At 66.6% G+C, this 25,246-nt stretch overlaps 1 protein-coding gene across 19 annotated transcripts in view; it reads left to right on the forward strand.

Annotated features, from left to right (window-relative positions):
- Positions 1–25,246, forward strand: part of PLEC (plectin) — a 56,030-nt gene that overhangs the window by 13,149 nt on the left and 17,635 nt on the right. For 3 of the 19 annotated variants that reach the window (XM_086695033.1, XM_086695034.1, XM_086695041.1), the window contains 15 exons: positions 19,073–19,157; positions 19,551–19,632; positions 20,459–20,536; positions 20,623–20,715; positions 21,613–21,779; positions 22,468–22,583; positions 22,664–22,770; positions 22,856–22,975; positions 23,053–23,148; positions 23,307–23,434; positions 23,685–23,778; positions 24,248–24,402; positions 24,498–24,807; positions 24,893–24,970; positions 25,062–25,223. In XM_086695033.1, the coding sequence (XP_086551159.1) occupies positions 19,073–19,157; positions 19,551–19,632; positions 20,459–20,536; positions 20,623–20,715; positions 21,613–21,779; positions 22,468–22,583; positions 22,664–22,770; positions 22,856–22,975; positions 23,053–23,148; positions 23,307–23,434; positions 23,685–23,778; positions 24,248–24,402; positions 24,498–24,807; positions 24,893–24,970; positions 25,062–25,223 (1,871 nt within the window). Of the gene's footprint in view, positions 1–4,421; positions 4,566–7,422; positions 8,169–11,145; positions 11,370–12,799; positions 12,980–13,213; positions 13,871–14,605; positions 15,516–18,059; positions 18,322–19,072; positions 19,158–19,542; positions 19,633–20,458; positions 20,537–20,622; positions 20,716–21,612; positions 21,780–22,467; positions 22,584–22,663; positions 22,771–22,855; positions 22,976–23,052; positions 23,149–23,306; positions 23,435–23,684; positions 23,779–24,247; positions 24,403–24,497; positions 24,808–24,892; positions 24,971–25,061; positions 25,224–25,246 lie in introns of those variants that run through there. The other 16 variants (XM_086695035.1, XM_086695049.1, XM_086695043.1 and 13 more) reach the window with 14 other exon arrangements.

The raw sequence follows: 25,246 nt of genomic DNA on the forward strand, positions 1-25,246 counted from the left end.
CCCCCCAAGTGTCCCTCCAGTGTTGGTCGATGTATCGTAAAACTTTCACATCTCTTTATTTTGTGCTTGTTGTTTAAAAAAAAAAAATGCATAGCATTTTGTAGTACGGTTTAGTTTATGATTTTATAATTTGGTATTATAGAGTATTTTTAGACACATGTAACTTCTCTTTTACTTAATGTCACAACAGGAACATCTTTCTATAACATTTATTTACAATATGATATCACGTAACATAATATGCCTTTGTACGGTAACCACATCCTATTTAAACTAATGCCCTCTAAGAGAACATTCGGGTTATTTTTGGTTTTTCAGTTGTCTCAATTTTTTGCTTTTTGCTGCAAGAAGTGGCTTTGGAGCTGGGTTGTCGGGTGTATCTATGACATTCGTTTGAAATAGAATTTCTGGGTCAGTGGTGTGTAAAACGTAAGCCTTGTCTGCACCAAGATACTAGTTTTTACCTATCAGATTGGCAAAAATCCAAAAACTTGGATTTCTGGATTGTATTGGTGAAGCTGTGGGAGCCAAGCCAGTGACGGTGCACATCCCATCCAATCTGATCAGATCAAGCACCGCTGGGAACCATGCTCCCGAGGGGCCTCCCGGGTGACAGGCCTCCGGGGGTGGGGTGGGGGGACTGATGGAAAACCGAGGGTCAGACAGGACACGGGAGGTGTCACTTTTTGTGTTAAAAGGAGAAAAATCAAGAATCGTGTTTGCATTTGCTTGATTTTCCATACAGAAACTGGAGAGGAATAAACAGGAAGCCAGCAACGGTGACTCCCAGGCTGCGTGTGGGTGGGAGGGGACAAGCTAGGAAGACTTCTCACGTGCTTGCCCTGCTGAGGGCAGGTGGGCGTTTTCTGTTCTAACACGGCGTTTAAGGGGTTTCTGAGATGTTTGCTGGGTCCTGCACTTGAGTCTGCTGCAGTCCCCGGGGACTCCCTCCTCTCCCCGCCCATCACCCACGGCACCCACGGCACCCACGGCACCCACGGTAGAGCCCCTCCCTCCCCCCACCCAGCAGCCACGGTAGGGCTTCAGGCAGACCACGGAACCTTGCCGCTCCGTGAGTGAGGGGCTGAGGTGGCTTCCCGGCGGGAGGGGTGATGAGAGCTGGAGTTAGCATGAATGCAGGGGTGAGCTGGGGGAGCATGAGTCCCCCCTTCGTGGGCCCCAGTTTTTATGCCTGGGGGGCCCTTCTGCACTTCAGTTCTGATTTTTGTCTCATTCTAGAGGGGTTTATATCTAGCATCGCTAATGAAGGGTTTTTTTCTATTATGTTACAAAAATTTTTTTTAATGTTTTTTATTCATTTTTGAGAGACAGAGACAGAGTGAGAGCGGGGGAGGGAGAGAGAGAGAGAGAGAGGGAGACACAGAATCCAAAGCAGGCTCCGGGCTCCGAGCTGTCAGCGGAGCCTGACGCGGGGCTCGAACCCACCAGCCGTGAGATCATGACCTGGGCCAAAGTCAGACGCTTAACCAACTGAGCCGCCCAGGTGCCCAGGTGGTGGTGGTGGGGGTGGGCAGCAGGATTGTGGAGGGACCTGGCCCGTGTGCAGAAGTGGCCTGGCTGCTATGGCAGAGTCCTGGAAGTGGGACAGCGTGGGCCACCGGGTGGTGAGAGAGGTGCTCGCCAGGCCCAGTGCAGCGGTGGAGGCGCTGGGGGTGGGAACGAGGACGGCGGTGGAAGATATTTGAGGGCAGAGTGACGGAGCGGGGGACGTGGGGGTGGGAGCCGGCATCCCGCAGCCGTCTCTGGCAGATGCCTGGTAACCATGCTGTTCTTGAGCGGGGCTGCACGGAGACAGCTGGACGGGGCCCAAGGTGAAAGCCTTCGCCAGGGTGTCCGGGAGCCCTGGCGGGCACCCAGCCTGCTGCTGCAGTGGGCCTAGACTTCCCCGGGGCCTCCCAGAGCGGCTGGCCTGGCTGGCTTCCTGCTGTCATCATCCTGCAAGGGGCGGCTTCCCAGGCGGGACGTTTGGCTCCTGCCCCGGCCCGAAGCTTCCCGAGGTGTAGGCAGACGCTGGGCCATGGCTGTGGGGCGAGACGGCCCCCGTGCTCACACCTGCAGGGCACAGTCTGTGGGGTTTCACTGGGCCAGGCCTTCGCCGGGTGATTGTCGGGGACCCTAAGTGGAAGGTCTCTGCTGGCACGACCTGTGTGGGACCGCCTGGATCCCCTGCTGGGGGCCCCCCCCACAGGGCAGGCTGCTGTGGGGCGGTGGGGGGCAGGTTTGAAGCTGGGGAACCATAGGGAGGAGTGCCAGGCTGAGGGCGGGTGGGGTCTTGGGAGCAGTAGAACTACCCAGATGGCAGATGAGGTTGCGTGGGGGCAGGGGCAGGGGTGCTTCCTTGGCCCTGGCCCATGACTCAGCCTGTTGGCGTCTTCCGCGACTTGTGAGGAGGGCTTTGTTCCAGATGGGGGTGCTGGGAAGGAGGGAGCACCTGGTTGTGGTGTTAGGGCTCAGCTCAGGTCCCAGGGACCCTGAGGGCGTGTGCTGCCTCCTGGAATTTGCAGAAAGCTTCAAGAGGGTTTGGCCTCGCTCGGGGTGAGAGTCCGTGGCCAGGGCGACCTGCTAGGGCCCTAGATGGGCATGAGAGAGCCATGCGGCTGGGTCAGGCCATCTGCCCTGTTGAGGACCTGGAGATGAGGCCTCCTGGGCAGCGAGGTCGGTAAAGGCTGAGGATGTAGTGGGGGGGACAGAACCTTCCCGTCTCTCCCACGGGACCTGGATAACCTGCGCCCTTTCCTCCTCACTGCCCATATCTCTTGCCCCCGGGGCCCTTGTCCAAGGTAGTTTGAGGGACCTCCCTAGCTTGGTGAAACCCACCGACAGCTGTTTCCAGCCCCTTTCTCCCTGCTCTGGCCGTCTCTAGTCTTTGGGGCTGACCGGACCCTTCTCCTCTTTCTCTGGGCCTTTGCACGAGTGGTCTGTCTTCCTTTGCTTGCTAGAGGTAGCCTGTCTTTTGGCTCTGACGTCACTGCCCCTTCCTCTGGGAAGCCTGCTCTGAGAAGGGACCAAAGAACAGGCCCAGTGTGTCCTGTGGAGCCTTTCCAGGGTCCGCGTGGCTGCTCCCCACTTCGGAGGCCACACTGCGGCTGCTGTTTGGGGCACATTCGGCGGCAGCAGGCTGAAGACACCTCTTCACTGGATTTTCCGGCTGCCGCCACTTTCCTGGAAGCCCCCGGTTGCACGTAGCGCAGGGGACTGCAGTGGCCACTTACAGGTGGGCAGCCCCATGTGAGGGGACCAGTGAAAGGTCTGGGACACTCCTCTGGTTGACCTGACGAGCCGGCCTGCGGCCAATAAGGGTGGCTGCTTGGAGGAGGTGGCCCGGCCTGGAAGGAGACTGAGGCAGGCTGGCCACATCTTGTGGCAACAGGACACAACCAGCGTGGGAAGGCAGGGTGCACCTGGGGCTCACATCTTAGGTGTGGGCACGGCTCCTGCTTTATGGCTTTGTGAGGTGCGATGATATAGACTCCACCCTGGCCCCGCCCTGCCAGTGCCAATGCCCGCATTCTGCCCCAGAGGCTGGCAGTGACAGTCTTCTGCTGTGGCTTAGGAGACTGACCCCCTCAGCAGTGACAGCGACAGTAGGGGTGGGGGGAGCCGGGAGATGTGCTGGGGCCTGGACTGATGGTGGCAGTGGTGGACAGGCTGGAAGGTAGAGCCCCAGGACCTGTGGGGCTGGCCGTGCAGGGATGTGCGCTTGCACAGTAGCCCCAGGGGGGTGGCCTGCACTGTGGACGGTGGATAGAGGTGCACCTGGAGCTGGGGGGACGAGGGCATCCCAAGACAAGCTTGATTGGGATCTGCTGAGTGGAGAGCTAGAGGCTGGGGTGCAGTGTGGAGTCCTGCTGGACATGAAACCCTAGCAGTCAGAGTAGAGAGAACATCTTGAGTCATAGGACTGAGTGAGGTGGCCCAGAGGAGAATGGGGGTGGGGTGGGGAGGGCTTGGCCTCCCGGGGAGAGGGGGGTGGGTGGGCAGAGGCAGAGCCGCTGCGGCGTGAAAGGTGGTGAAGGGGCTGATTTAGGGTCCTGGGGTACCACTGCGGGCAGGCCTCCGGCTCCTGCCCTGGTGGGATCCACCTACCCGCCGCAACCAGGGTGCTGGTCCAGGAGGTCGCGGGGCGGCTCAGACCTGTGGGTATCTCCTGGAAGGAGTGAGTGACCGTGCACGAACGAGCCAGAGGGCACTGTGAGGGACTGTGCGGTGGCCGGGGGTGGGCCGTCGGAGCGCACCTAGGGCCCGGCAGTCCGGCTGGAGTTAGCGGGGTCTGGCCGCACGAGGTGGGGGCTGGAGGATGGGGGCGGCGCGCCGCGGGGGCTCGCGCCAGGGCTGCCGTGCCAAACGCATCGATCAGCCCAAGCCCCGCCCCTGACTGGCAAGCCCCGCCCCGGGCCTCTCGGCTCCTCCCCCAGGCTGCGGCTCTGGCCGGGGCAGTGCGTTGCGGGACTGGACTCTGCGTGGCGGCAGCCGCGCCGCCCTCAGTCCCGACGGAGACATGGACCCCTCGAGAGCCATCCAGCAGGAGATCAGCTCCCTCAAAGGTGCGGGCCGGGGCCGGGGCCCGAGCCAGGGGGCGAGGACCAGGCAGTGACCTCCAGCTGCGTGCAGCCCCGCGCAGGGCCGCGGTCAAGGTCTGCTGCCCCTGGAGTAGCCTTGGGGATGGGGAGCTGGGGCCGCAGGAGCCCCCAGGCCCGTGCACCGCCAGGGCTCCAGCTGGTCGGGGTCCGCCGGGGGTTGGCCGGGGGCTACTCTTGCCGCAGCCCTGCGGCCCTGCAGCGAGCGTCGGGGGGCGGGGCGGGCTGCTGCAGCGGCGGAGGCGGGTCGGAGGTGAGCTCTGGCTTGGGCTGCGGGCCCGCCCCTTTTCCTCCCGGACTCTGCGGAGCTCCCGCCCCGCTGCCGCCCTGCAAGCCCAGCGTCCGAGGGGACAGGCCAGGGCAGTGGGTATCACTGCGGGGAGGCGCCAGGCGGGCTGGCCCCGGGCAAGTCCACACTGCGGCTCTTTGTTCCGGGGTGGGGGGGCCGGGGGCTGCCGGAGGGCTCCGACTGGTTGCCCTGGAAACCTGGAGGGCCCGGAGTGCGAGGGGAGGAGGCCGCCCTGCCTACCCGCCTTGGCCCTCCCGGCGCCGAATCAGCCGCTGCGGCTGCGGTTCTGCAGGGTGGGGGCGGGGCAGAAAGGGGGCATCCTTCCAGCCCTGGGACTTTGTGGGGGGCGCCCCCACCCAGGCGCGGAGAGGGGCGAGCGGGGGGGGGGGTGCGGTGTGGCGGAGCAGCGGAAGCTGCCGCGAACATCTTGCTCCAGGCTCCTACCTGCTGCTCCCCTCGGCCGCTGGGGGCGCCCGGGCTGCTGGGAGGGAGGGGGATTCCCTACCATGCCCCGCCCCTTTTCTGCGGAGCCCCACGTGGCTGCCACCTCGTGCAGGCCCGTGTAGGAGGAGAGACCTTAGGTCCAAGTGCTTGGGAGGCCTTGGGGTGGCTTGGAATCATTTTGGGAGGGGGGGGGGCATGGGTTGGCTTGGGGATTTGGGGGGATGAGGTCGGGAAATCCAACCAGGAAGATGGCATGGGGTAGGCATGGGGGGAGAGCAGGAGGTGAGTGAGGGGCTATGGGTGGGCAGGGGAGAGCAGGAGGTCTGTGGGGCAGGGCCGAGGGACAGGCCAGGAGAGTGGACGAGCTCTTCGCACACAGGGCTGGGGGAGCGCTGGGGGACTGCTGTCCCGAACCACAGCTGCCGCTGGTTCTCGAAGCCCCAGCCCGGGTGGCCGCGAGGGCCCGCAGGCGCCCCTGGGCTGAAGGGGCGTGGACGTGTCCACCGCCGCGCTAGCGGTGCGTCCTCCCGGAGCCCGTCTCCGTGTGGGCTGGCCGGCTTCCCGCGCGGCTGGCTGCTGGGGACTGGCGGATGGAGGGGGGGAGGGGGAAGGGCGCCGCAGTGAGCTGGCGGGCGGGGCCGTGCGGACCGGACGGTTGGCTGCGTCTTCAGTTTCCACCGCCGCGTCCGCCAGGACTGGGCGCACGCGTGTGTGTGTCTAATGAGTGTGCGTGTGCATGTATGTGTGAATGTATATGTGTGCATGAGTGGGGGGGCGGTGCTGTTTGGACCCGGCTCTGCGGTGCCATGGCAACCGCCCCATAAACCCGCCCCCACCCGTTGCCAGTTGGCCGCCTGCCCACGGGCGCCTCCCACCTCGGGATCCCCCACCCCCGCCCTGTTGGCCCTATTTATAATCAGTTCCCGGGTTAGCTGCGCTTGGTGGGAATGGGTGTGTCGGCTTGGGGGAAGGGGAGAGCGTGGCTGGGTGCGGGTCCGGGCAGCACGGCGTGGAAGAGTGCGGTACTGGGTGGAATGGGGGAGGCACAGGACATCCACGGCTGGGTCCTCAGCTGTGGGAGCCTGGAAGTGACTGATGGGTGTGGCCGGATCCGGCCCCAGGGCCCCACCGGGCAGCTCCTGGACCCCGCTGTTGGTCCCCCTTTGACTTGGGCCCCTGACCGGCTTCTGGTGTGGCGCTGCTCCTCCTGCTCCTGCCCCGCTGGTCCACGGGCGGGGGCACTCAGGCCACCCAGGGCGGGGCGTCTGTGTGGCAGTAGGGGCACCAGGCCTGCCTGGGGTGGCAGGGATTTGGTGACTTTGATTTCCTGTGGCAGCAGAGAAGTTTCTGGCTTCCAACAGCTGGCCTGGGGCTGCTCAGACACCCCTACCCTGTGCCCTGCTCAGAGTGTTTCGGGGTCCCCTTTGATCTGGCCTGGCATGGGAAGTGTTAAAGAGGGTGGCTACGGTCTTGGGCCTGGCATTTGGAGGTGGGGGCTCTGTCCCTTTGCCTGTGTGATGGACAGCGGCCAGTGGTGTCCAAAGCCCGCCTGTCCACATGCCACTGCGGTCCCCCCTCTGACCTCTGCTCCCCAAGACCCCAGCTTTCCATCCAGATTTCTGCCCCCCAAGACCCCAGCTCTCCCCTCAGACCTCTAGTGCCCCGCCAGGCCCAGACAGCCCGGTACCCGCCTTCAGATCCTCGTGAGTCTGAGAAACCTGAGACCACAACCCTGAATTGGGTCCCCAGCCTGAGCCCCCCCTCCCCTGCTATCCTCCCCCCCCCCCCCCCAGCCTATTATGCCACCATTGTAGATTCCAGGTCCGGAGCCACTGTCGTACCCCCTCCCCCTAGTCTAAGAAACCTTGAAGGAAGTGTTTAGAAACTGACGTAATTTCTGACGCGGGAGCTGTGGGGCCTGGAAAGGGGGGGCCTGCCGGGGGGGGGGGCTGCCATGGCAAGGTGCCCCCCACTCTGCGAGGGGGCCCCCCGCTTTGCGAGGGGCCCCGGGGGCTGTGGGTGGGAGGGGCCGCCCATGCTGCTGAGTCAGAGGGGGCCGGCCTGGGCGTCCCGGAGGGAGGGCGGGCCGGCGGGAGGCTCGCGCAGGCGGTGGGCAGGCGGCAGTGCCGGCCGGAATCTCAGCGAGCCAGGGAGCCCGGCTCGACAGCCACAAGCCGCGGAGCCCGTGCCCTCGAGCCCAGCCCGCCTGCCAGCCTCCGTCTCGCCCGGTCCCGAGGTGCCTTGTGGACCTCCTCCCTGTGCCCCGCCCGTCACCCTCGCCTCTGGGGCTCTGGCAGCCATGGTGGCGGGTATGCTCATGCCGCTGGACCAGCTGCGGGCCATTTACGAGGTGCTCTTCCGTGAAGGCGTGATGGTGGCCAAGAAGGATCGGAGGCCCCGCAGCCTGCACCCTCACGTCCCCGGCGTCACCAATCTGCAGGTCATGTGCGCCATGGCCTCGCTGCGGGCCCGGGGCCTGGTGCGGGAGACCTTTGCCTGGCGCCACTTTTACTGGTACCTCACCAATGAGGGCATCGCCCACCTGCGCCAGTACCTGCACCTGCCGCCGGAGATCGTGCCCGCCTCTCTGCAGCGCGTGCGCCGCCCTGTCGCCATGGTGATGCCTGCGCGACGCACCCCCCATGTGCAGTCTGTGCAGGGGCCCCTGGGCTGCCCGCCAAAGTGGGGGCCTCTGCCCGCTGAGGACCCTGCCCGGGAGGAGCGGCGGGTCTACCGTCGGAAGGAGCCTGAGGAGGGGGCACCCGAGCCCCCCGTGGTGCCCGCCACCGCCCCGGGGAACCTGGTGAGGCCTGGCCCGGAGCCTGCCCCAGCCACAGGTCAGCTGCGTCCTGCCCCCAGCCCTGGGGGATGGGAAGGGGGTGCCCGGGCGCAGCCCTGGTGGGCTGGGGGTGGCAGTGCATGTGGGGGAACTTCGCTCACACCAGCAGGTGGTGCTGTCTCTGCCCGAGGGTGCTGGACCCACGTGGCTCCTCCTCCCGGCTTGAGGACCTTGGGGTGGGTGGGCCACTGCCAGCCCAGCCCCAGGCTCCCCTTCTGGCTAGGGGTGGGGCTCACAAAGCCTGGACTGGCAGGACCAGCTGTTGGCACAGCCCTGCCCCACACCAGCTAGCCTCTCTCCCCAGCACTGCCCTGTGCCCCGCTCACTCCTGTCTGCCCCTAGGCCCTCTCTGCTGGAGGCGGTAGCTTGCAGGGAGGAGCCGGAATAATGCGGGGGGCACTGTTCTCCAGCAGCGTAGCCCAGGTGAACTGGCTGACCTTTGTGAGCCTTGAGTCTGTCTTGGGGGGGGGGGTGACATCTGCCCCCATGGTTTTGTGGCCCATATGGTTTCGTGATGCGGTATTGTTCCCGGGAGCCTGGCCAGCTTGGAGTTGGTGAGGGCCGAGGGGGCAGCTCTGGGTTGGGGGAGAGGAGGAGACAGCTGGCAGACGCACTGCCTGGCAAGCCAGTGGCCAGGGTGTGGCAGCACCGGGCCCAGACCCTTTCCGGTGGAAGCCGGGTCACAGAGGATGGAATAGATCTTAGGGCCCCAGGGGTCCTTCCCCTCTGTCATCCTCTGTCCCTAAGCACCTGCGTTGGCAGGACCCAGGTAGGCAGATGACTGGTGTCCCACGGAGCGTGAGGCTCACACATGTACTTTCAGAGCTCACTGGCCTTGGTGCTGATTTGGGGTGGCCCTGGTGCCCCAGCAGAAGGCAGGCTTGGCTCCTGCTTCCTTCTTTGTGTCTTCTCACCTGGGGAGGAACCTGGTGTGGAAGGGGCTGGGAAAGGGGCCTGGCCTGAGGCTAGCGGGGTGGGCAAGAGTTTGCCAGGTGAATGGGGCTCAAGGGATCGAGGTGCAGGTCCAAGGTGCTGAGCGGGACCCAGTTCTGGTCTGGTGTGGGTTGGTCCTGCTAGAGCTGTGCCTTGGGAGCTCATCTGGGAGGATCAGTGAGGTGGTGGGGTAGAGGGATGGTCTCTGGGCTTTCCCCATGGCCTTGGACAAGTTGCGTGGCCTCTCCAAACTCTTGTCGGTGGGGTCACAGCGTCCCCCACAAGGAGACAAGTGCTTGGCGGGGTGCGTGGTCAGCACTGACTGGCCTTCAGTGGCCAAGTCCCAGCCCAGGGGTCCTTGCATCCCTGCCGCGGAGCCCCTGAGCTGTCCCTGTCTTGGGTTGTGGGTGTGTCGAGTATAGGCTCCTCCTTCCTTTCTCCCCTTCCTTCCTTGTCTGTGGCCAGGCTGGGCGGGCAGATGGTAGCGGGGCCAGGATGGGGGACTGGGTGTGGCTGCAGCGGGCAGAGAGGAGGGCACCCCCAGCCCTGGTGGAGGTGACTCAGTGTTGCCTCCCGGCCACAGCCACAGGCGGCAGCTCAGAGTTTCCAACAGGAAATGAACTCCAGCTCCAGGCTGAGTCAGGCCTGCGGGTGTGGGCTCCCCAAGGGCCGAGCACCGGACCTGAGGGCCACCCTTGGCCGGGGGCACCTCGGGCATGCTGCATGCTGGCCGTGGTGTGGGTACGTCCTAGTCTGTGGGGTTGTGATGCCTCCGCGCTCAGGCTGCACCTGGAATTGCCAGCTTTTCAGAGTTTACAATAACGAGCACACGGACCCCTTCCTTGCTGGCTCTGTCCTCTCCAGTCAGCTGGTAGGAGGGGAAGGCAGGGGTGTGTGGGGCCCACTGCACCGATCACCAGAGTGGCCTCGGCCAGTGGGCCGCCTCTGCCTGTCCAGCCTCGGCCAAGGAGCCGTGGGCGCCGCAGGCAGTCACATGTGCCCTGCTGCACCTCCGTCCCCACCTGGGAGCCCTGGTGGTCTGCTCATCCTCGTGGGAAGGCATCCACTGCTCGTTTGGCCACATATCGGCCAGACCCAAACCAAGCCCCCAGCATCTGGGGATGGACTGGATGAGGAATGAGCCAGGGGGCGGTCGCTCTAGGAGCAATCAGGGAAGATCCCCCCGAGGAGGTGTGCTGAGCTGCGCCTGACTGCTGGGGAGCTCCTACTCCAAGCAAGAGCAGTCCCGTAGGAAGGTGGTCCCCGCAGGAGGGTGGGCGGGGTGGGAGCAGGAGTTTGAGCTTCCCTTGTGTGGTGGAGAGTGGGGGCCGTGGGCTTTGGTATCCGAATTTCATTGACATTTCAAATAGTAACGCTTGGCCCAGCTCAGAATTCCACACGAGCAGCTCAGCGCAGCTCTGGAGCCGTTTCCGACAGTGGAAGCGAGCGGCCTTTGACGGCACTGCTTCTGCCCACCCCCAGCGCACCCTGGCTTTCCCCCGTGGCACTCCTGTCCCAGAGGGAGACCGCACTCTACGCACCACTGACTTGCTCTCTTCATGGCCGTGTGGCGCCACGTGGTGGGACAGGTTTTTGCAGCAGCCGCTGGCTTTGGGTCCCTGTCTGTGCACGTTTGCTGCGGCATCTGTAGAACTCCAGTGGGTTTTGAAAGCAGAGTTATGGCAGGATTAGATGGGCTTTTCCCTGGGTCTTGCTCAGCTCGTGGGAATGGAGACGCAGGGACACGTGTGGCATTTGCCTAGGCTGGAGACCAGGGGGGCTGGGACTGAGCTGCTTGTGGGGCCTGCGGAGGAGGATGCGGCTAGCCTTGGGGCCTGGGAGAATGAGGGTGTTGAGGAGGGTGGGGAAGTCCAGGGCCAGTGGGCCTGTGGAGGCTGGGGGGGAGGGGGATGCCCAGGCGGGCATTAGCGGGCAAGACTGGCGGGCCCTGTCGGCTGCACTGAGGATTTCGGGCAGGCCCGACCACTGTCCCACCTGGGCTGGTTGGACCCGTTGGTCCACTGGGCTTGGGCCTTGCTGGTTTCAGCTCTGCTCCAGTCACTGACTAAGGGGTGGCTGTGAGGAGGAGTCACCGCTCCCAGAGCTGGGTGGGGAGGCCGGGGCCGGAGTGAGCCCTCCCTCCGCCTCCCACCCTTCCCTCCTTCCTGCCACCCCTGCCTTTCCTCTCTGCTGCCTCCGCGGCTTGGCCCGAGCTCGGCCGCCATGGACAGGTACAGCATGGAGGAGCTGATTCAGCTCGGCCAAGGTAGAGCAGGGCCCGGGTGGGGGGCCATGGGCACGTGGGCTCCAGCAGGGCTGGACGGGGATCTCCCAGGCAGCCTGTGGCTGGGGCCCTGGGGGCTCGAGGCTGCTGGCCTTGCCTGGGACATCAGAGCTAGGAGGCACAGGGATGAGCCAGCCTCCCTCTCAGAGCTGCCTGGGAGCGTGTCTGGTGCGGGAGGCCGCCCACTCCAGCCTTCAGGGGCCGGTCCTCCCAATGTCTGTGGATCCCCCCCCCCCCCCCCCCCCCCCCCCGGGCTCCTCTGAGGCTTCCCTCAGCTGCCTGCTGAGCTTCTGAAATGCAGGTTTGGTCCCCAGGAGGTTTGGGGGCCCAGCGCCCATTCCTCAGAGCTCCTGGTCCTCCCCAGATGGACCACGGTGCCTGTACCCCAGCGGTCGGAGTCCGAGGGTGGTTCGCTGCCCTTTGCTGCAGAGGGACCACACATAGCAGACACTGCCTGGGCTCAAAGCACAGCCTTGTGTGACCAAGGGCAAGCTCTTTGCTTTCCTGTGCCTCAGTTTCCTCGTTTGTACGATGCGGTAACAGCATGAGACTTCCATTGTGGGGTTCTCTGAGAATTGAAATCGAATGGTGCCTGACACACAGGAAATGCTACAAAATAGGATGCAAACCCTTCCATCCGACCCTTAACCCTTTGTCTCCCAGGGCCCAAGGGCACCTGGGAGGGGAATGGTAGGAGGGTGACCCCCATGTCCTGTCCCCCCCCCTCCGACGCTGAGGTCCCGGTCAGTCCAGGATGTGGCTTGGGCATGCCTGCTGACAGGGACCTCCGGCCCCAGGCTTCTGCACACGGGAGGCTGCCGGGGGTTCTGGGGTAAGGCCAGGGCAGCATTAGGGGCAGCCTGGGGAGGGGAGGGGGCTGGCCAGCTTCCTGTGGCCCATCCTAGTTTGGGGCCACCTGGGTGTCTGGCCGGGGGTGTGACCTTGGGGAGGCTGTCCTGTCTCTCCCGGACCTGGTGTTGTGTGGAGTGAGTTGTGTGGTGGGGCCCTCTGGGAGAAAGGGATCGGTGTCTCCCTGCCTTCCCCAAGCGCACCCCGCTACTTCCGGCACCCCGAAAGGCTGGCGGGGTTGGGCAGGGCAAGGACTGCGTCTCCTCCCAGGCGACATGAGCCCCTCAGGCTTTGAATGCCCGTGCTAGGCCTTGTTCTGAGGCAGATCCTGACGCCAGGTGGCTTCTTATTATTAGAATCACGGGCAGGAGCCTGGGGGGTGAGTGTGGGGTGGTGCCGCCGGCCAGACTGGACTCGGGTGAAGGCCTGGGCCCCAGTGCCCTAGCGTCGGACGTCATGTTCTAAGTCTGGACGAATGACGGCCTCGCTTGCTCTCCTCAGATATTTATATCCCCCCACCCCCCCCTCCGGCCCCCTGCCCACCCCTCCCCTCCCCCCATGGACACAGGCAGTGCTGCTGACAGCAGCTCGGCCAGCCGTGCCCTCCTCCCACCGCCACCGCCACCCGCCACCGCGGGGCTCGCGGCCGCCTCAGAGGGGTCTGTGACCCTCTCCACAGCCTGCTCCCACTCCCCGTCTGCCCCGTGGGCTCCTGCCGCTGTCCCTAATGAAGATCGTGCCGGGTAGGTGGGCAGCCTTTGGAAGCTTTGTGAGAGCCCAGCAGGAGTCCCTGGGGGCACTGGGGGGAGGCTCCGACCTTACTCCCCCCCCCCCACCCCCCCGCACACTACCTGCCCTCCCAGGCCATCACCCCGGTCCTCCCTTAGACCCTGTTCGCAGGCCCACCTGGGGGAGTTGGGGCTCTGTGGGGGTGTTTGTCATTGAGGGTGGTTGGGTCAGCTGCAAGCCTGGGGGGCCAGCGTGGCCTGGGGTGCTGGCATGCCTCCCCCGAATGGGCGCCTGTCCCCCTGGTGGGCTCCTGGCAGCTGTCACCAGAGGGCACCCTTGGAGGCAGAGTGGGGTGCTCGGACACTGCCGTCACCCTCCTGGGGAGGAATTGGGGGGGTGTGCAGAGGCTGGCTGGGCTGTGCTGGGGGGGGCGCTGTGCGTCACTACAGGCCCCTCCTCCGGGCGGGTGTGGCTGTGGGTAAGCAGGGGTTAAGGCTCCAGCTAACCTTGAGCGTGATAGCTGTGCGTAAGGGACAGCTGAGCCGGGCGCTGTGGGAGGTGGGTGGGGACCTCCGAGTGGCCGGGAGGGAGGAGGCAGAGGAGGCGGGCGGGAGCATAGTTGGTGCTGTGGACGGCACTCGTCTCTGGGGCGCCAGGCAGACGGTACAGTAGGGCGGTCTTGCAGGCAGGGCGGTCACAGGCCCCGGGCGCCCCCCCCCCCCCCCACCACCGTCTTCCAGGCAGGGAAGGGAGGCTCCGCCCGCTCTGCCCACAGCCGTGCAGCCCCAGAGCCATGGAGCCCTCGGGCAGCCTGTTCCCGTCACTGGTGGTCGTGGGCCACGTCGTTACCCTCGCCGCCGTGTGGCACTGGCGCAGGGGGCGTTGGCGGGGGCAGGAAGTGCAAGGTAAGCGCCTCTGGCAGCTACCGTCTGGGCCGCGCCTGGGCAGCGGGCTCCGGCCACCGCCCCTGCCCTGGGGGCTGGAGGCGGGGCAGGGTGAGGGGCCGCCTCCCTCCAACCCCTGCATTTCCCTGTGCCCTCCCCTTCCTGTCCCTGAGCTACGCCCCTGCACTGCACACGGTGGGAGAGCGGAGTCCCCCCGCCCCATCCCGCACCCCTCCCCTCCATCTCTTCTGCTGCTTTGAAGACCCTGCCTGCTTTCCTGGGGTGGAGCCAGGGTTCAGAGGCTCTGTCAGTCTGGAGCCCTGTCCTGGTGGGAGAGGAGGAGTTTGGGGAGGCTCCAGACTGGGGCCGTGAGCAGGAGAGGAGCGCCCCCACTGCCAGGGAGGCCTCTGCACAGCTGGCAGGTGTAGGGCAGGTGCAGGGCTAGTGTCCTAGGGCAAGGGCCCGGGAGAGGCTCCTGCCTAGCACTGAGGTGGGGCTGGGCCTGCGCAGAGCCTCCGAGGTGAGGCAGGTGTCTCAGCGCCCTCGGTCAGGGTCCAGGACTGCCAAGGGGCAGGCAGCCAGGCTGCGCTCTGCCCTCCCCCTGCTCAAAGTCACCCGCCTTGGGCTACAGCCCGCAGCAGCAGCAGCCAGGACTGCCCGGCACAGGATGGGGTGGGGCCCGCCTCCAGTGAATGGAGCCGGGTGGGCGGGGCCCTGGGGCTTGGGCTTCGGGCCTGAGGGGCTGTCCTAACCGGGATTTGGAGTTGTGTTCTGGTCTGTGCCTGGGTGGACAGGGTGCGGGGTTCGGCCTGCGGTGAGGGCGTCCAGAGCTGTCCCTGGAGGGTCTGCCCAGTCTCAGCCTGGGTGCCAGAGCCGCTAGACCGGAGGCCCGAGTCACGATGGGGCTTCTAGGCGTGGCTTTGGGGACTGGGGAGCGGCTGGTGACTCAGCTGCAGGGGCGTCCAGTAAAATGCGCCGGGTCAGGGCTTCTCCTCCCTAGAAGTGACCTTTCCTCCCTCCCTCGGCCCACTTTGTTCCCTGCCCCCACGTGGGGAAGGGGCTTCTCTGCCGTCGCCACCCTGGATCCTGCCCTGCAGTGCTCCCTTGGGGCTTTGCTGCCTCTGTTCTGCTCGCGGCTGTTCTCAGACGCTGCTCCCAGCGCGGTCCCCAACCGCCCGCCTCCGGGAACGTAGTCCCGTGGGCGTCAGCCTAGGGGAGTTTCCCGGCGCCTGGGCGTCCCCCGAGGCTCCCCTCCGCGGGAACCTGGGCGGCCCTCGAGTTCCCATGCCCCTTTGTTCTATCGGGCAGCCTCCCTCTGCCCCCGGCCCCCCAGGCCTAGCGGGGTCCTCTCCTTCCAAGTAGGGGCGCGGCTTCCCGGCGCGCTGGGCGGGGCGCCCCGCTAGGGGCAGGTTCTTCGGGTCTGGGCGGTGCGCCCGCTGCCGGCCTCCTCGCGGCGTGGGCTGTGGAGCAGAGGCTGCGCGCCGTCCTCCTCGCTTCGCTGTGGGCGACCCCAGGGCGCCCGCGCTCATGGCTGCGGCCGGCACCGGGCGGGCGGGCGGCGCCTTCGCCCTGCGGAAGGAGGTGGTGCTGGAACGGCCGTGCTGGCTGGACGGGGGCTGCGAGCAGGCCCGCAGGGGCTACCTCTACGGGCAGCTGTGCTGCGTAGGTGGGTGAGGCTGCGAGTGGTGGGAGGTGCGGGGGGGGGGCACCGTCTCCCGGACCGGGAAGGGGCGGAGCCCAGCCCAGGTGCAGCCCCGCCCCCACGCTCTGCTCCGGAAACACCTGGGAAGGAAGGCGGCGAGGTCCCCTTGGCCCGATTTGTTCCTCCTCTGGAGAAGGGGGATGGGAAGGTGGGCGGGGCCGGCTTGGGCTCCGGCCCTGATTTCTTTTTGCCTCGGGCACCAGGCCGTAGACTGTCCCGACGCCGGAGGAGGGAGGGATGGGCGGGCGGGGCTCTCTTCGGCCTGTAGGTTTTCCAACCCAGGAGCGTCTTCACGAGCTGTGGGACCTCCAGCCTCAGTCTCCACATCTGTAAAAGGGGGCGACGATACCTCGCAGAGGGTCATGGGCAGCTCTAGGGGACCCTGGCTAGTGCCAGAAAATCTGTGGCCCGCTACAGTACTAGGGTCAAGCGTTGTACGGGAGCACCAGTGCCGCGGCGGGGGCGTGTTTTCCTGGGGAGTGCAGACTGAGGTCCTCTGCAGTGTCGGAGGCCGCTGTGGCCCGGCTGGAAGGGAGTGCCTGTTGGTTTGAAGGTCTCAATGGAAAGGACAGGGGAGGGAGCCTCTCACCACAGCCAGGGTCAAGGGGGTGGGAGGGGTGGGGGGGTGAGGGGGGGGGGAGAAGGGAGGAGGCGTGCGAAAAGGGCTTTGGAGGTGGTGGGAGAGGAGGAGTCTAGAGGAAGGAGGCAGCGGAACCGGGAGAGCTTCCTGCAGAACCGGTGTGGGAGCTGCCCCCACTCCCAGCATCCTTGCAGACCCCGAGTGGTAGAAAGCTGGAGAAGGGACTTGGGCTGGGGGCTCACACAAGTCTCGGACTTTAGGCCCTGACTCCTGGTTCCTGCTTGTCCTAGAATTCCCTGCTCCCATCTCCTGACCCATACCAGGGACCTGAGGTGTCTCCGCCCCTCACCAGAGTGACACCCGCACCCTTGCCAGAAGGGACCCCGCTCCGCTGTTACCAGCCCAGAGACTGCATATGGCGGGTGTTCAGGAGGGGCCTGAACTCGGGTTCCCTGCTAGGGCCGGGGGGTCCTCTGAAGAGGCCTTTCTCCAGGCTCCAAACCTGGGGAGGGGCCGGGAGGGTGTGTGGGGGGGTCAGATTTGGGATTTTGGAGGGTCAAGAGCTGGTGTGTGGTGGGGTTGTGGGGGCTGCCGAGCCCGGCTGAGCCAAGCCTCCCCGGGTGGCCTTACCTCCCCAGGCCCTGCCCGGTTGAGGGTGTGGGGTGCGTAGTGCCTGACCTTAAGCCAGGTTCCAAGTCCGGGCTCCAAGCCTGAGGGACTCTCTCCAGACCTGGGACGGGACAGAGCCCTGGGGGTCTGGCTGTGTCACAGATGTGGAGGAGCAGGGTTGTAACCAGCTCCTTGCGATTGAGTACCCCTTGCCCCTTGGTGTTTGGGCGCCCTCCGCTGGCCATGGCGGGGGCAGCACGGTCGGGGGTGGGGAGAGCTTTTCCCGGAACACTGGCTGGGAGGCTCAGGGTAGGGGGGCAGCGGCTCACAGCTGGATCACATCAAGCCGGATGCTCCAACTGGAAAATTCTTGTGGCTGGTTCGGCGGCCCCAGGGCAGCCCCGGTGCCGGCCATAGGCGGGTCTGTCCGAGAGCGGAGGGAGCCAGGCAGCACCCTGCACCCTTTGCTCTGCCTCCCGCCTTTACGATCCTTAATAGCTGCTATCTGTGAACCCCGCCTGACTGCAAACAGCCCCCAGGTGTGGCTTCCTTTCCCGTGAGTCACCGAACTTGGGGCCCCCTCCCCAGCCCTGACTCACTGGCGGCCCCCCTCCCTCATGCTCCCCACAGCCCCCTGCGTACCCTCCTCCCCCCAACTTGGGGCAGAGTTCCTGCAGATTGGGGCTGGGCGGTCCTGCCTGATGAGTCAACGCTCAGCTATGTGCCCGCTCCTGCCCCGCCGTGCGCTCTGCTTCCCAACGGGGGGCACCGCTCCAGGATGTGCCTGGTGGGCAGCTCAGAAAGGGCCAGGCCCGCACGGGACTGTAGTGGAGCCTAGCAGGGGGCAGGGGCCACAGGCCCAGGGTGCGTAGGTCTATGAGGAGGGATGACTTACGGGCCTCGAGAAAAGGACGGGCAGCTGGCCCCGCAGCCCGCCGTGTCTCAGTTTGGGGTCCTAGCCAGCAAGGTGGGCAGGCCGAGGGGTGGTCCTGGATTTAAGCTCAGAAGGGAGGTGTGGGCTGTGGGGCACCGGGGGCCAAGCCCCACTCAGGCACCGCTCCCTGTGGTGGGGTGGTCCAGGGCATGGTGTGTGGTCCTGGCACCAGGAGGTGCCCCTCGAACCCCTGGGTGCCCCCCCCCCCCACCCGGGGACTGTGGCTGGCCGGGTGGGTGAGGAAACCCCTGGGTTTCCTGTGTCTGCGGGGCCAAGGGTGTGGCTGGGGGGGAGGGGCCACCTTCCTCCTTCCCTTCTCCGGGGGGGTGGGTGGGCAGGGCGGGGTGGGGCTCCCGGGGCGGGGCCAGCCCTGAGAGGGAGTACAGCGGGCAGGGAGTGGCCACACCGACCCTGCTTGGCGCTGCGCTAGCCTGTGAGTCCGGCGGGGCGCCAGCCTAGGGCCGCCCGTGTGCCACGAGAGCCGAGCCGGAGCTCAGCACCTGGGGCCTCGAGCGCCGAAGGGGCGGGCGCCACCATGTCTCAGCACCGGCTCCGTGTGCCTGAGCCCGAGGGCCTGGGGCACAAGAGAACCAGCTCGGAGGACAACCTCTACCTGGCCGTGCTCAGGGCCTCAGAGGGCAAGAAAGGTAGTGGGCGCTCCCCACTGGGCAGGAAGGGCCCACTTCCTGCTGCAGGATGCCTGGCTCCGGGTGGGGGTGGGGCCCCTCTCCGAGAGGGTCTGAACGAAGGGGCAGAGTGTGAGCTGGGCTGGGCTGCGGGTGTGCCTCGAGTCCTGGCGCAGGTGCAGGGCTGCGGGGGCCGGGGGGGGGGCAGGTGGCCACCCTTGCGGGGAGAGGGCCGGCCTGTGCTGGCAGGGCGGGCAGTGGCCTCGATCTGGAGTATAGGGCCGTGGTGGGTGGGGGCTCTCTGCGGCCCGGTGAAGTCCGGTGGAGTCCGCTGCCCTGTTGGGAAGGTACGGCTTCCCCCTCACCACGCCCCTGACCGGTCCTGGGTCCTGGCAGGGAGAAGTTTCTGCTCAGGTCTGCAGAGGCAGCATGTGGGGGTGGGGCCGGCCAGACTTACTCTGTGGGCTTTGGGTGTGGCTGCCACCTCTGGACCCTCCCATCCCCAGAGGGAGACAATAGGGGGATTGAGCAGCGGCAGGCTCTCCGTGTGCCTAGCACCCCCAGGCCCCCACTGCGTGGGCAGGGTGGGTGGGGGGGGGCCTGGGCACCTGAGTGTCTGCCGGTCCACGTGGAGGGGGGGGTGGGCTGGGTCTCCGCGTATGATCCTGAGGCCCTCTTGGGGTGCCACCCACTGTGTCTGCGTGGTGGTCCCCTCCCGGGGGCTCCTGTGGCTTCTCCCAGGCCTCAGGGGACCTGGTCTTGTCTCTTCCAGATGAACGGGACCGGGTGCAGAAGAAAACCTTCACCAAGTGGGTCAACAAGCACCTCATCAAGGTTGGTGGCATGCGCGCGCACACGTGTGCATGTGTGTGCGCGCGCGCACACGTGGCCGTGGGGCAGGGGACATGGAGGGTGGGGGTGACGGAGGGCGCCCCTGGCCCTCCTGCCCGAACAAGGGCTGCCCCCACTGTCGGCCTGGGAGCTCATCTTTTCATATCTGAAACCTGTTATTTTCTGTCCTCTCCCTGCCTCCCCCACGCTGCTCCCGCCTCCTGTCTCTCTCCCCCTCCTCTTCCTCCTCCTTCTCCGGGCTCTCCTGCTCTCCCTGTAGCACTGGAGGGCAGAGGTAGGTGCCTCTGTGGGGGCGGGGCATGCGTGGGGGTCATTGCCCGTCTCCCCTGCTGGGGCCTTGCTGGTGGCTGCGGGGAAGGTGCAGCCAGCCCGGTTCCTCTGTCCCCACAGGCCCAGAGACACATCAGTGACCTGTACGAAGACCTCCGTGATGGCCACAACCTCATCTCCCTGCTGGAGGTCCTCTCGGGGGACAGCCTGGTGCGTGCGCCCGCCCGCCTGCCCCCTCTGGAGCCCCGCCTGCCTTTCACCCAGATACCCCTGCCTGCCTTCCTTCCTTGGGGCCCTTCCCATGTACCCAGTCCGTGTCCAGCCCGGCCGCGGCCCCTGCTGTGTCTCCCAGCCTGGGAGAGGCCCCGATCCCTGTGCCGCGGGTTCACGGCCCCGCTGGTCTCCGTGTCGGAGCCCCGACCCATAACCTCACGCTCTGCTCTGCTTCGGTTTCTCTGCTGCTTGGACTGTGAACCTTGGCCTCTGCCCTTTACCCTATGCCCTGCTCTGGCCGGGCAGCCAAGAGAGCGGGACGTAATCAGGAGCTCGCGCCTGGTGAGTGGTCGTGCCTGCTGGCCAAGGCAGCGCATGGGCTCCCCAAGGCTGGGAGCCCAGCTCACCTGGGGCTGGCGGCCCGTCTGGCCTGACCTGTGCCTGGCGCTTGGCGGGGCGGATGGCTGTGCATCCAGCTGCCTCGTGTCCTGCCTGCTGCATTGCCCGGGGCCGGGCCCGGGGCCCACGGTGGGGGGCGGGCTGCCACCCCGGCCGGGGGGCCGGGAGGACGCCTCCCCGTGTGCCACTGCCCTCCGCCCTCGGCTTCCCGGCTATTGTCTCCTCCCACCCCTTCCTTCCTTCCCACAGCCTGGGCCTGGCCTCCCTTTTCCAGCTGGGGAGGGTGCGCGGGGACGTGGGAAGGGCTGCTGCCCCACTGGGGGAAGACCTCGGTGCTGTTACCACGGACGCCTGGGGGTGCCGTGGGCAGATGGGGGCCGTGGCGGGCTCTGTGGGCGCTGACCGGCCACGCCTCTTCCCACAGCCCCGGGAGAAGGGGAGGATGCGTTTCCACAAGCTGCAGAACGTTCAGATCGCCCTGGACTACCTCCGACACCGCCAGGTGAGGCTGCCCACCCGGCCACTGGCTGCCGTCCTCCTTCCCCGGCGGCCCGTAGGTAGGTGTGACTGAGGGCAGCTTGCTCGCAGGTGAAGTTGGTGAACATCAGGAACGATGACATCGCCGACGGCAACCCCAAGCTGACCCTCGGCCTGATCTGGACCATCATCCTGCACTTCCAGGTGGAGTCTCTGGGGCTGTGGCCTGGGGGCCTGGGCCCTTGGTGTCCTGGCGCCCCCCCCCCCGCCGCCCCTGGAGCCTCCCAGCCTTGCACCGCGCCCCGGCCCAGTCCTTGCGCCATGGCCTGAGGGCCAGGCCTCTCTGCGAGGCCTGCCTGTACTGTGCCCTCTGGCCCCAGCTGGGCAGGGCCCGCAGAGCCTCCCTGCAGAGGAATGCGTTCTGTGCATGCAGCCCCTGCCCCGGGGAGGGTTTTGGAGAAGCATCCGCTGCTGCGCTGGCTGACTCACCCCTGCCTGCCCCGGCCGCACAGGAAGCCGCAAATCTGAGAGCTGAGCAGGCTGGCTGGCACGGCAGCTGAGTCACATAGATTGGCAGGCCGACAGACAGACAGACAGACAGACAGACAGTGGGGACAGGCAGGCGGGTGTACAGACAGACAGGCTGGCAGACCCGGGCTGGAAGGGCTGGATTAAATGTGGGCCTGGAGGCCAGCCATACCCCCCGAGACCCAGGACCCTCCCCTGAGCCTGCAGCAGGAGAGGGGGCTGATCCAGCCCCCACCCTGGCGGTGACAGCCTTTTCTAGGCCTGGGGCTCCTGGGCAGCGGCTCTCCTTGGGCCCAGCCTCCATCAACCCAGGGAGGTGCCCAAGGTCCCCGCCATGTGATGGCAGTGGGGCCTGAGTGCTCTCACTTCTGTGGCAGCCGCTGGCTGGAGTGGCCTAGGCCTGTGGCACTGAGGTATGGGGGTCCCAGTGGCTCCCCTGATGTGGGAGGGACCCCCGGAGGCTTCGCTGTGCCTCAGCTGGCCCGGTGGTTCCCGTGTGCTCGGACGAGAGGTCAGGGGTGCCAGGCGGGGTATGTGGCTGAGGTCCTGCCTCCTGCCCGCTGTGTGGGGCAGATCTCGGACATCCAGGTGAGCGGGCAGTCGGAGGACATGACGGCCAAAGAGAAGCTGCTGCTGTGGTCGCAGCGCATGGTGGAGGGCTACCAGGGCCTGCACTGTGACAACTTCACTTCCAGCTGGCGTGACGGCCGCCTCTTCAATGCCATCATTCATCGGCACAAGTAGGTGGCCTGGGGCCACAGGGGCTATTGGCTGGAGCTCCCCGGAGCACCTCAGCTGGGCAACTTCAAACAAGTTGGGGCAGGGATGGTGGCGGGAGGGGTGCCTGCCACCGACAGGAACCTGCAGCCTCGGGCGGCTGAGTCCCAGTGCCAGCCCACCCCTCTGGAAGGGTGCAGGCAGGCTCGGCCCCACCCACACCCCTTCCTCCTCCGCCCAGGGCCTTTCCAGAGGCTCTGCTGACTGCCTCGAGGTCAGGGGCCCAGTGTCAGCCCCACATGGATGCCCCAGAAGGGGCCAGGGTAGCCAGACCACGGTGGGAACGGTTCTCAGTGGACCCCTGCACCCCCCCCCCCCCCCGTAGGACCTGGGGCCTGGTGGGCAGGGCAGCTGCAGGAATTCTAGGCTGACCTTTACCCTCACTCGGTATTCCACCCTGCACCTATGCCCACCAGAGGCCCCTTGAGCTCCAGGGGGCGAGGCCTGAAGTGCACAGTGTCTGCACGCAGGGCCACACAGATGGACAGTATGGGGCACTAGCGGGGCGGGTGGTGTATTTTTTGGGGTGAGTGTGGGGTTGGGGTTGTGTGCTTGCAGGGACGTGGCGGGGGAAGCTGGTTCTCCGCGTCCCTGTCTATGTGCCGACCCGCCCCATGGCCCTCACTGTCACACCTGCCCCTGTGTCCCCAGGCCCATGCTCATCGACATGAACAAGGTGTATCGTCAGACCAATCTTGAGAACCTGGACCAGGCCTTCTCCGTGGCGGAGCGGGACTTGGGAGTGACCCGTCTCCTGGACCCTGAGGGTGCGTGCCAGCGCCCCTTCTCCCTCGGCCCTGCGTGCCCGCTCGCCGCGCTCCCTCTGACGCCTGCCCTTCTCCCACAGACGTGGACGTCCCTCAGCCCGACGAGAAGTCCATCATCACTTACGTGTCTTCCCTGTACGATGCCATGCCCCGGGTGCCCGATGTGCAGGACGGGGTGAAGGCCAACGTGAGTGGGAGGGGAGGGGAGGGGAGGGGCGGGGCGGGGCGGGGGGCGGGTGGGCGGCCCCTCACGGCCTCCCCCTCGCCTCCAGGAGCTGCAGCTGCGCTGGCAGGAGTACCAGGAGCTCGTGCTGCTGCTGCTGCAGTGGGTTCGACACCACACCGCTGCCTTCGAGGAGCGCAGGTTCCCGTCCAGCTTTGAGGAGATCGAGGTGGGCCCGTCCTCCGCACCGGCTCCCGCGCCCCCTGCGGGGCCCCGGCTCAGCCGCTGACACCCTGTTCCCCACAGATTTTGTGGTGCCAGTTCTTGAAGTTTAAGGAGACGGAGCTCCCGGCCAAGGAGGCCGACAAGAACCGGTCCAAGGGCATCTACCAGTTCCTGGAGGTGAGTGGGGGTCCTGGAGGGCGGTGTGGGGGGGTGCCGTCCACGGGCCCGGACCCCGGGGCACGGCCTCGTTGCTGGGCTTCTGGCACCCGGGCTGTGCCGGGCGGGGCAGGCCGGGGGGCGCCGGGCATCCCTCCGAGCTTGGCCCCTGCCCACAGGGTGCGGTGCAAGCCGGCCAGCTTAAGGTGCCCCCTGGGTACCACCCGCTGGATGTGGAGAAGGAATGGGGCAAGCTGCACGTGGCCATCCTGGAGCGAGAGAAGCAGCTCCGGGCAGAGTATGAGAGGTGGGTGCGGGGGTGGGGGAGGCAGCGGGCGGGTGGGGCCCTGTGGCGGGGCGGGAAGCCACCCGAGGGTGAGTCACTGCCTGAGGAGGAAACCACCCCCCCCAGGCTGGGAATCCCACACTGGGGCCGGCTCCGCCGTGAGCCGCAGGGCCGGCAGGGAGGCCCGCGGCGGGAGGGGCGCGGTCTGTGGCCGGGAGCCCGTCGGGAGGACCGCACTCACGCCGGCTCCCGTGGGTGCTGTGGGCCGCAGGCTGGAGTGTCTTCAGCGCATCGTGAGCAAACTGCAGATGGAGGCCGTGCTGTGCGAGGAGCAGCTGAAGCAGGCCGACATCCTGCTTCAGTCGGTGAGGGGAGGGGCCGGCAGTGGCGAGGGGGGGGGGGCAGGGGGCGGGGAGGCCGGAGGGAGGCTGGTGGCCCAGAGCCTGCCACGCCCTGTGGCCAGTGGGCGGAGAGCAGGCCCCAGCTCCTCTCCTGCTGTGCCGCCAACTCTGACGGCTCGCTTTGGGCAGAGCTGATGTAGAAGAGGCCACCGTCCTCCGTTCCAGGCCTGAGAGGCGTGCCGGTGGGAGGAGGTGGTGGAGAGGGCTCCAGACCCACAGGGCGGCCCAGCAGGGGCAGGGCTGTGAGCTCGGGCGGGAGTTTGTGGAGGGAGAGGCTGGGGCACGGGAGGAGGAGGTCCAGCCCCTCGGACCCGGCGGGGCCAGGGGCTGGCAATCCGGCCAGAGGTGCCTGTTAGCGGCAAGTGCAGGGCTGGGTGGTGGAGGGGAAAGGATGGGTCAGGGCCCCGGAGGCAGCTGTGGGTGCCGCCTGCAGGATGTCCGCCTGCTGGCCGCAAACAAGGCCCCGCAGCGGGCCGCCGAGGTGGAACGAGACCTGGACAAGGCCGACGGCATGATCCGGCTGCTGTTCAACGACGTGCAGACCCTCAAGGACGGGCGTCACCCGCAGGGGGAGCAGATGTACCGCAGGTGGGCCATGCCCCGTGCTGGGGGGGCGGTGGGGGGGTGGGTCTCGGCGCAGCCTGGCCTCAGCTCAGCCCTCCAACTGTCCCCACCGTCCCCAGGGTGTACCGCCTGCACGAGCGCCTGGTGGCCATCCGTACCGAGTACAACCTCCGGCTGAAGGCAGGCGTAGCTGCCCCCGTGACCCAGGTGACGGTGCAGAGCACGCAGAGGCGGCCCGAGCTCGAGGACGCCTCCCTGCGCTACCTACAGGACCTGCTGGCCTGGGTGGAGGAGAACCAGCGTCGGGTGGACGGTGCCGAGTGGGGTGGGGACCTGCCCAGTGTGGAGGCGCAGCTGGGCAGCCACCGTGGCCTGCACCAGTCCATCGAGGAGTTCCGGGCCAAGATTGAGCGGGCGCGAGCTGACGAGGTGTGCAGGCCCCTGGGGGTGGGCAGTGCAGGGGGCGGGGGCAGACCCCGGTCGCCGGAAGGTTCACCACTTGTGCCTCCCACAGGGGCAGCTTTCCCCAGGCCCCCGGAGTGCCTACCGGGACTGCCTGGGCCGGCTAGACCTGCAGTACGCCAAGCTGCTGGTGAGTTGGGGGCCTGGGGGGAGAGGAGGGGGGGCGGGGGGCACGGGGGCGGGCGCTGTGGCCTGCTGACCCCTCTCTCGTCTACCTGCAGAACTCCTCCAAGGCCCGGCTCCGTGCCCTGGAGGGCCTGCACGGCTTCGTGGCGGCTGCCACCAAAGAGCTGATGTGGCTCAGTGAGAAGGAAGAGGAAGAGGTGGGCTTCGACTGGGGGGAGCACAACTCCAACATGGCTGCCAAGAAGGAGAGCTACTCGGTGAGGTCACTTTCTAGAGCCTT

This window comes from Puma concolor, chromosome F2 (genome assembly GCF_028749965.1).
Source record: "Puma concolor isolate L17-30 chromosome F2, mPumCon1.1.hap2, whole genome shotgun sequence".
NCBI lineage: Eukaryota > Metazoa > Chordata > Mammalia > Carnivora > Felidae > Puma > Puma concolor.